Source organism: Ictalurus punctatus, chromosome 15, assembly GCF_001660625.3.
Source record: "Ictalurus punctatus breed USDA103 chromosome 15, Coco_2.0, whole genome shotgun sequence".
Classification (NCBI taxonomy): Eukaryota; Metazoa; Chordata; class Actinopteri; order Siluriformes; family Ictaluridae; genus Ictalurus; species Ictalurus punctatus.
Window position 1 is genome coordinate 14,832,727 of NC_030430.2, and position 10,730 is coordinate 14,843,456.

General features: G+C 39.4%; 1 protein-coding gene across 1 annotated transcript in view; it reads right to left on the reverse strand.

Annotated features, from left to right (window-relative positions):
* nsfl1c (NSFL1 (p97) cofactor (p47)) overlaps window positions 1-7,585 on the reverse strand; it is a 9,641-nt gene extending 2,056 nt beyond the window's left edge. Inside the window, exons 1-7 of the mRNA XM_053686427.1 lie at window positions 7,426-7,585; window positions 6,781-6,878; window positions 4,505-4,576; window positions 4,021-4,186; window positions 672-767; window positions 466-575; window positions 204-341 (exon numbers count right to left, since the gene is read on the reverse strand). Of these exons, the coding sequence (XP_053542402.1) occupies window positions 204-341; window positions 466-575; window positions 672-767; window positions 4,021-4,186; window positions 4,505-4,576; window positions 6,781-6,878; window positions 7,426-7,527 (782 nt within the window). The 5' untranslated portion in view covers window positions 7,528-7,585. The remainder of the gene's footprint in view (window positions 1-203; window positions 342-465; window positions 576-671; window positions 768-4,020; window positions 4,187-4,504; window positions 4,577-6,780; window positions 6,879-7,425) is intronic.
* Between the last annotated feature and the right edge of the window lie 3,145 nt (window positions 7,586-10,730).

Here is a 10,730-nt window from a genome sequence, read left to right on the forward strand (position 1 = left end):
ATAAGTCATTATAGCCAATAATTACACTACTCGTGAAAACACTGGGTTAAAATAAAACTCTAAAATCCTAGTGTCCCCATATGTTCAGCTCAAAATATCACTCATTGCGTTGCATGTGTTGTTGCTTTATATAATCAGAGTGATTATTATGTGGCAACTGAACTTTGAACAGAAAGTGGAATGTACATAGAGCACTTGCTCACCTGCCCAGTTTCTGTCCCTCCCCAGTAAAAGCCCTAAAGGCAGGCTTGGATTTGGTGAAGTCTTCGTCCCTATGGTCCTCCATATCCAGATTCACTTGCCCACCACGAGCACGCTGCCTCAGCTCCAGAGGAATCTCCCTGAGACATAAAGCGAGTTTACATGCTGTCAGAAGCCAGCTGTAACTGTAGATGAACTTGAAGTAAAAGAACCAGTGAACAAAATTTGGTCAAATCCCCCCCCCCCCCAACATCCCAAACTCACCCCCTGCGGATGGACTCCAGGAAGAGGGCATTCGCAGGATCACTGTAATTTCTGAGCTCTCCATCATCAAGGCTGAATCCTGACTTCCACAGCTTCAGCACCACATGTACCTGTATCACGGCAACAGTCGCTAAGGTTACATCAAAGACTACCCTAATTAAACCTACTCACAAGCTCTAATGTAGTTTGGGAGCTTGTTGGCTCACATCTTGAGTACTGCTAGCGGATCTCCTGTCTCCAGCCACGTAGGCAGACGTTTCTTCTGGGGCTGCACCCAGACGATAACCACCTCCTACAAACGCCTGCAGGAGAGGCACAAAATTACAAGACACCGTCAGGAAGAACACAGAAAGTCTGAATCAGAAACTAAGTGAAAAGGTATCAAGAGTATAAGCTGCAACAACAAAGCAACACAATTAATACAAATTTACAATTGCAATCAAAATTATTCAACCCTCACTGCAAATCAGGTTTATTGTCAAAATTTACAGAGTTTCAGCTGTTTGCAATGAACAAACCAAAGAAAATCAATTGAAATAGTTCAACACAACGGATGCTTCAAGTGGTATCCTCAAGTTCAACTGAAAATGCAACTTATAATGATTTTTCCAGTCTCAAAATTATTCAACCTCCTGAACAGAATCACAACAGCACAAATATGCAAAACAGGTGTTGTCTCAAACATACCTGATTCAACTAATCAAGGGCTTCATTAGTTGCACTGGGTGTGCTTGAGCTGGAACACATGAAATACCTGAACTGGCTAGGGGCAGTAAATACATTAAATACCTGGACGGGACAGAAAAAGGAAGCCATCAACGGCTGCAACCAGATTTCGGAGAATGCAGGGCGTGAAAAACGCTCAAGTGACTGCAAAAGACCTGCAGCAAGACTTGGTGGAAACAGGCACTGAAGTTTCAGTGAGCACAGTAAGAGGCGTATTAAACGCAGAAGGTTTCCATGCCAGTACTCCAAGATGTACCCCACTACTGACCCAAAAGCACAAGAAAAGTCGGCTCAAAATCATAAATAAGACCCAGAAGTCTTGGGATTCTGTTCTGTGAAGCGATGAAACAAAACTGGACCTTTTCGGCACAATGGATCAGCGGTATGTCTGGAGGAGGAAGAATGAAGAAAGCATGGTGGTGGCTCTATGATGCTCTGGGGCTGCTTTGCATCCTTTGGGACTGAAAACCTGCAGCGTGTGGAAGGCAAGATGGATTCATTGTAGTATCAGGAAATCCTAGGAGAAAACGTCATGCCGTCTGTGAGGAAGCTGAAGCTTGGGCGTCATTGGACCTTCAAACAGGACAATGATCCCAAGCATACCTCAAATTCCATCAAGGCTTGGTTGCAGAAGTCGTCCTGGAAGATTCTACAGGGCCATCACAGTCACCTAGCTTGAGCCCCATAGAAAATCTCTGGTGGGATTTGAAGAAGGTGGTGGAAGTTCAAGTGATACGCAGACCCAAAAATACCACTGAACTGGAGGCCATTGCTCATGAGGAATGAGCTAAGATTCCTCAGGAACGCTGCCAGAAGCTGGTGTCTGGCTATGCATCTCATTTGCAGCAGGTCATAACAGCAAAAGGGTGCTCTACTAAGTACTAAAGATGAGTGCAATGAAGGGGTTGAATAATTTTAAAACTAGAGAAGCCATAAGTTGCATTTTCAGTTGAATTCGGGGAAACCACATGAAGTATTCATTGTGTTGAACTATTTCAATTGCTTTTATTATTATTATTATTATTATTATTTGTTCATTGCAAACAGCTGAAAGTATATTAACTGACAATAAACCTGATTTGCAATGGGGGTTTAATAATTTAATTGCAACTGTATAATAAAAGTTGGCAAGAATTTCACTATCTATTAGTCTGAAGCATGCAGTGGCACACTACTTCACTTTCACTACTATCACTTTATTTAGAATAAAAAGTACATTTGAAGGAAACAGTGTATTACATTTATACCATGTTGTTTTGATTTGTAATCATTCCTTTTGTGGTCAATATGATAAACAGTAGAAGCACAATGTACTATGTAATGCTTGAGTTATGCACAATATATATTATATTACTCTATTCATTTCTTGTTTATAGAGCTGGTGTGTAAAAGCAATATCACATTCATACATGCTGAATGATACAAATAGTGAGATGGATCAGTGCTGTTATATTAAATATAAGCACTCTTGGATAACCGCTTGTTCAATCAAATAAGTGGACTAGAATTAACTGTTGTAAAACATAAAATATTATTTTGTGCTACTTTGGCCAAATGTCTGTAGTATGCATGTATGCCAACTTCGTGGGCTGAAAATGAACATAGCTATAAATGAATGATTAATCTACGACACAAATGTTTCCTCCCTTTAAAACTTCGTCATGACACGAGCAGCCAAGCTATCTCAATCAAGTAACTTGTAAGTAGTCACAATCTACGATCATACCATGACTATTAATTTTTTATTTGGACTAAGACTTCTTTCCAATTTTATTTTGCAAGTTACTGAACAGAGCAATCAAACTAATTTCCCTATTGATTAAAATATATGTAGCTAATCTTTACCGGCCAAAGAACCTTTTCAAACTTGCCAACAAAATGTAAAAACAATATTTGCAAAATGAAAAACAAAGCACGGATCATGCATTTCAAAAATGTTCAGTAAAAAGTATCACCTCTACTAATGCTGCTACTAAGTGTAATAAATGGAAAGGTGACAGACAGGCGAGGGAGTGTTTAAATACTGAATACGTTAGCTGAGTTGGTTTTACTTTTTATTTAATAGTTTTAAAATAAGCGATTAGTATTTCATTGTTTTGGATTTATTTAACTTCTCTCAGCATTCTGGGGTAAAACTGAGGAATGGCAGTGTAAACCATCTGCCCCTCAGTAAGTCATGACAAGGTTCTAGTTGTATTTGATTTTTTTGGGGGGGAGCCACTTGAAATCCTCACTTCCAACTGTTTTGATGGGTAGCAGATCCTTTTCATCCTATCATGACAGCAGTGATGCCTGTCCAGTGCTTAAGTTTTTTTTCCCTCATGACTAGTAACTTTTTCCAACGTATTTGTTTACTTCAGCAATGTTTCTGGCTGTGGTGCTGTGGACATGTGCTCCCTATGTTCTCTGGTTTTCAGTGTATTCTTTGGGGTGCTTCCTTGATGGTTAAATAAGTTTCTCATTTATCCTCGACATGCCAATCTTCTCTTTGCATGCTTTGCATAAAACCATGGGTTGCCAGTAGTTCCATGTTGTAAGCTATGCTGCGTTGTTACCAAGCAAAACAAGGAGGAAGTGTAAGCTAAGAAATCACATACTCTTGGTTTGTTCATTTCTCTGTCAGGGAGCTCCAATCAGTTGGCTTTCGGTCCTTGTTCTGCATTCAAAATGGTGCATTATTTATGTTGGATGTGAACAAGTGCTACCTAAAAATGCTATTTGTTAAATAGTAAACAGTGAGAATTTTTAGTGTCGATGATGCTCTGTTAAGAAATATATTACTGTTTGTTGTCACTTGCCTAGTGTTAACAACTCATGAGTATATAATACCTTAGCCTTGCTAGACTCTCCAAGCCCTTTGCCTGCTTTGTCGACTGGAATGGCCCCGTGCTCCTTAGCACCCTTGAACAGGTCCTCAACCACCTCATTTGTGCTCTTCTTCTTGGGTGGACCAACAATCTGCTGACCACTGCGTTCTGAACCACCAGCAAAGAATCTGTGGGATAAGAGATAGTCCATCAGTGAAGAATAACGTTGACAGCACACTGTAGCAAATTCTCCACCAAGTAGGAGGTCTCCAGAGATTATTGTCAGCAGAACATGCTTGCATGGGGTATTTTAAAAAAGTGCACCCACCTGCCAGTGGTTTTGTATAATAACAAACTGTTTTGAGAGAAACTAATTTTCCACTGGAACTATTAAACACCTGGTTTTGGACTTTAGTTTAATATCAAAACACGATTTACATACGGGACTTGCTACAAACCATGTGTGGAAATACTCAGCTGACAACAGTTCATATACGCATACTGACCTCTGACCTTCTTCATCGCTCTCTTCTTCATCTCCATGTGTCAAGTCTCTGAAGGAAGTCACCCGGTGTTCACTAAATAAGAACATGTGTCAAATAAGCCTATGCAAATATTAAGACAGTTAAGGCTTACAGCTTGCAGAGGGTTGCAAAATGACACTGGTATCACTGGACCATGTGGCAAAAGGACAGATGAAAGGAACAGCAAATCTGCAAACCCCTTCAAAGACGAATATCAAGTAGTCACAAGAGTGTTTGGAATCACATTCTAATTATCATAATTTGTTAAGTGTTATATTTGACACTTTGTTGCAAGCTTATTTCTTTGTTTTAGTCAAAATTAACCGATGTTTACTCTACAGTATACAGTCCCCTCCAAAACTACTGGAACGACATGGCCAATTTTTTTTTTTGCTGTAGCCTGAAGACATTTGGGTTTGAGATCAAAAGATGACTATGAGAAGAGAGTATAGAATTTCAGCTTTTATTTACTGGTATTTATATGTAGATGTGTTAAATGATACAGAACATATAAAATGTGATATCAGACCACCCTGTTTGGAGGCAAGCAAAACATGGTGAAACATGGTGGAGGTAGGGTCATGGCTTGGGCTTGCGTGGCTGCTTCTGGAACAGGCTCACTGATCTCTATTGATGATGTAACGGATGATGTTAGTAGCAGAATGAATTCAGAAGTTTACAGAAACATTGTCTGCCAATTTAAAGAGAAATGCATCCAAATTAAATCAGGGGGAACTTCATCATGCAGCACAATGACCCAAAACACACAGGCAACACAACAAAGGACTTTATCAGGGAGAAAAACTGGAAGGTTTTAGAATGGCCAAGTCAAAAACCAAACCTTAAGCCAAGTGCACATTTCAGCTCCTGAAAGGAGGCTGAAGGGAGAAGCCCCCAGAAACAAACAACAACTGAAAGAGGCTGCAGTAAAAGCACCACAAAAGAAGAAACCTAGTGATGAAACTTAGTGATGTCATTGGGTCACAAGCTTGATGCAGTTATCACCAGCAAGGGATATGCAACCAAATATTAAGTGTTATTTACTTCAAGACTTATTTGTTCCTATACTTTTGGGGGACAAAATGGGTGGTCTGATACAAAAGGTTCTGCTTTATGTTGCTGAAATCCTAAACTCTTGTCTCATATCCATCTTTTGATCTCAAACCCAAATGTCTTTGGTGTATAGCACTAACAAATGAATTGGCCTTGCTGTTCCAATAGTTTCAAAGGGGACGGTACTTGTTTACTGTTAGAAAAGTTAGGCGTATGTTGATAGATTTTATTTCACATTAATGAACTCAAAACAGTCCCTGTTTCCTTTGAAAGAACATGAGGGCATCACACCTTTCAAGTGGAAAAAGTGAGTAAAACATGAGAAGCGGGGAAGGTGGTCAGGCTTCCAGTACTGACAGTTGGGGAGTGCAAAACACCTACATGACTGTCAGTCATTCAAGACACACGTGTTGACTGGCTCACCTGCCATTTTTATTGATAGGGGAAAAAAGACGACTCTTTTGATAATCTGTTGAGCGATAACTTGCATCCGTGCGATCCGATGTAAAAATGCAGATACCTTATGCAAAATGTGCAAACGTGGCAGGTCTGGAGTAGTTCAGAGAAAACCTGAATTACACTATTTGCCCCCCCGCCCCCCTGGCCGCCCCCCGGGGGTGGTAAGATAGACAGGCATTATATATAGATACATAAATATAAATAGATCGAGACGCGCCAGACGATGACTGAGGAAGTTAATTTTGTGCTTGTCCTGTCAGGTCTATGGAAGGCACATATACATATATATCACATTATAAATACTTTTATAAAGTGTGTTCCTGCTGTACATGTATTAGGGCAGTGGTGGCTCGACGATTAAAGGCTCTGGGTTACTGATCAGAAGCTCAGGGGTTCAAGCCCCAACACAGCCAAACTGCTACTGTTAAGGGCCTTGCTCAAGGGCCAAACAGTGGCAGCTTGGCTGTCCTGGGGCTTGAAGTGAACCTCCTGATCAGTAAGCTGGGATATGTGAAGAAAAGAATTCCACTGTACTGTAATGTATATGTGACAAATAAAGGCTGCTTCTTCTATTGGTTGGTTAAATCAGATATATAAAACTAAGAAACAAACAAGACACAAAACTTGCAGATCAAGTATAATTGAGGTACGTAGGAAATCATGTTTTTTTTTTTTTTTTAAATAGATTATTCCTTTAACAAATGTGGACAAAAGCTGATGTGAACATAACTGTGCTGCTTCTTTACCTTGGGCCTGTGGATCTAGGGCCCGGGCCACTTTCTGGTTGAGAAATGGTAACAATATCATCATCTCCTCCATCCTCAAAGAAACTGGCCAGGGCAAGCTGAGGACACATGAACACCAGCGAAACAAGCGCCTCATTAATGAGGCGTAAAGGCAATGTGGCTGAATCTGACGTTAGCAATTCACATCACTAACAGCACAGCTGATTATAAATCGTAAACGAAATAAATAATAATAATAAAGCAAAGTTTGCTCGCGCTGTCTTCTGTATTCTACAATATCATTCAAGTGTGAACATTTGTTGTATGTCATGAAACTAACAAATTATTATTGCACGTTTAGTGACTCGTCACTGCAGTAGCTAAAAGAGCTATCAATCTATAGCGCCTGAAATGTACGTGACGTCGTTAGATAACTAGATAACGTGAAAACGTCTGTGGTAGATTTAATTTATCACGCCAGTCAAGGTAATTATAATGATAAAGTGTTCAGACTCGGGGTGTTTCCCATCAACAGTGACTTGCACAATTCACTATTCGGTTAGTTAGCTTATGCTAGCTAATTAGCAACCTACTGAGCGTGCTAGCTTAAAATGAACTTCTAATTTACAGTCAGATGTACATGCAGCAACTTAAAGTCTGCTTCACCTGCAAATCCCAGCCAGCTGATTCGAGGAAAAAACGGGCTCTCTCCTCTTCAACACCGGTAACTGCAACAAAATCCCTCACCGATTCATCTTGCGACGCCATTTTGATGTGTGGAACTGCAGCTAGGTCCGACTGCTCGATGGGAAACACTGGACTGGAAACTTTGGTTCCGCTTTAGGTATTAAATAAACATTCCATAGTGCCTGTACTACAAGAATAGTCCAATATAACAGTAATAGACAGCGTCCTCGAGGTTTCTCTTGAAACAGCCTCTCCATAAATGCAAATACATGTCATTTTTGTATGACTAAAGCAAAGGTTCTCAGAGTTTTGCAGCCAGGAACGAATTTAACTCTGAAATAAGTTCCACAGTCCCCTTCAGTACAGATTTATTTAATGAACATTATTTAAATGTACGGAAGCCCTAAGCGGCCATGCATTATTATTATTTTCCCTTGTTCATTTCTCGTGATCTCGACATAACAAAAAGTTGTTTCTCGTGATATCGACTTAATTTTCCTGTGTACTGGACATCTATCGTCCCGAAGTCAATTGTGTTTTTGAATGGGTTTTGTTTTGTTTTGTTTTTTGTTAAATGGCTGAAATAAGGTCTGTGGTTAACATAAGCTCAACATATGTTCAGGTTTTATACCACGACATAAAATACATCAGTAAAACATATACATCATTGTATTTCTGAACTTTCCACCCACAGAACACATTAGGCTGAAGTTGATGGTTTAATGCGTGTATTTTGAATTATTGTGCTTTATCCATTCAACTCAAGGGACCAGTCAAACTGCTTAATAACTGTAAGAACTCAATGACAAATATAATGAGTTTAATCATTGTTGAGTTGTGATTTTCACAACAGTGACTAAATTTACAAAATCACAGATTTGCCTCACGGACTTTTGGGGTTCATCGTCGGATAACATTCGGAGAATCATGGTATTCATCAATGAGAATAAACTGAGACGCGCCAGATGATGACTGGGGTAATTAATGTTGTGTTTTTCTTGTCAGGTCTATGGAAGGCACATTTATAAAATTATATCTATCACAATCTGTATATAATTTTATAAAGTGTGTCCCTGCTGAAACTGTACATATGTAAATTAGTAAGAAAGTAAATTTTAAAATGTATGTTTTTTTGTTTGTTTCTTTGTTTGTTTACATTTTGTGGCAGAATATCTAGCTGTAGTACTCATATACGCCACTAGATGTCAGTGTAAGTTCGAAATAAAGGTGGACAAGCGCCAGGAAAGCTGTCGGGTCAATGCGGGTAATGTCGTCTTAGCCAAACATTTGCCAACACTACTTTTGCACAAAAGTGCATGTTGTCTTGATGAGAGAATAAAGTGAATCCAGTTTTGTCCCTAGAATGTTTTGGGAAAGTGTTTATGAACACTTATGAAACATCTCTGCTGAAAAAACAACAACAATGGAAACCCTCACAGAAATTGTAATTACAGTGGTTATTTAATGGTTATAATAGGAATTGTATTTGTTTTAATTCAAACTGTAATGGTCCCTGTGGGTCTCTACTGGTAATTTATTGCCTTCTATTGGTGGCATGCTATGTCTAGTGGATACCATTAAGGACCATTAATGATAATGGTAATGGTTGTAATGATTAGCTGATGGTCGGTAATGGTATTTGTAGTGGAAACTATTATAATTTCTGTGATGGTTTCTATTGTTTTTTCAGCAGGGATACTTTTAGAGTGTTATTGAGGAGTGATTTGCAAAGCAACACCAGATCATAATATTCTGTTATTTAAAATAGTATATTTTTGTTGCAGTAAGCTGCCAAAAGCCAAGTTATGTACGCTACTTTACAAGAAGTACCTGTTTTCTGTATAGTCCCTGAATGGATCTTTATAATTAACATATGGTCTTCAATGACATGCAAGATTTATTTGGTAATTAAATTCTCAGTTGACTTTTTTTGGTTCATACTTTTGGTCTGCTTTCATCTAGGGTAGCAGTTTCTTACATGACTTTTCTCCAACCAGCTAATAGTGGTGCCAATGCGATTTAGTCTTCCCTGAAGAGAGCAATGCAGCAGCGGTTTAATCATTTAGTCTGTCCAGCTCTCTCGGCTCCTCATCTGTGCACTCTGCTCAAACAGACAAGGTTCCAGCAAAGCTTCAGCTTTCACACTTAATACTGCGGGCAGTGCCATTGTGCTCATCATCTTGTAGATTTCTAATTATCCAAGCTGAGTCTCTGATGTAAATCAGCACAACTGCTTTGTACAACTACACTGCATTCTGTAACTTTGAGTCCGGTGTTTGTTGTCTCCTGTTTGAAAGCCATTGAAAAATCGTGGGTGTGAAATGAAGCTTTTGTTTTTAGGAGGCAACAGCAAAACCTTTGAAAATGTTGACTTTTTTTTTCCTTCTTTTTAAACTGTGTTAGCAATATCCCCGTGTGAGAGAGCCCAGCACACAACTGCTTGCTCTTTTGATAAACCCATAAACCCAGTGTACCCTGGTGTGAGTATATGAGAAAGCAATCTTCACAGCTTTGTCTTGGTCTTTGGATGAGGGTCTGGAGTTGGAAACAAAGAAGAAGAAAAAATCAACCACAATGCATGAGAGTAGAGGCCTGTTAGGATTTGCAACTAATATAGGAAATGCTGCCAGACAGAGACACTCTGCTCCCAAAATACTGTGCGAATCTGTCTAAATGAGGAAGTCTGAGAAACTGAAATAACAGAACGAGTTTGACCACAATGAGGTGAATAATGAAGTCTATGGTTGATCCCAAACACTCTACAGCTATGCTATTGCAAAACACAATGAAGTTACTATGAGTATACTGTGGTTTGGGCACCCGGAATTTTAACTATTTTAAAATGACATGTTGTATGTATATTCTCACAGGAAACAGACCTCTTTAGAGATTGTTAATGTTTTACGTACAATCAAAATATAGTTTCCAATCATAAGATTTTCAGTCTGTCATTTGCAATGGCACCGGAATGGCTTGATGAAGGAGTGGTGAAAGGCAGTGAGTAAAAGTGAGTGGCTTCGATTAATCTGACAGACAGAGAGGAAGATGAAGAAGTAGACCAGTCAATCTAGACCTTCCTGTAAGATCTAAAGCCATCAAGCACAATGGCCTCCATCACACACGCTCATACATCTCAAGGACATGTAAATGCACACAAAATGGAGGTAAACGTGACTGCAAACTGGTAAAGCATGGCAACACACATATCTTTCATCTCATTTAGACAGTGAGGCTGCTATTCTCTAAACAGGAAATCGTAAACCATGCAAGAGAGAAGAGGGAAG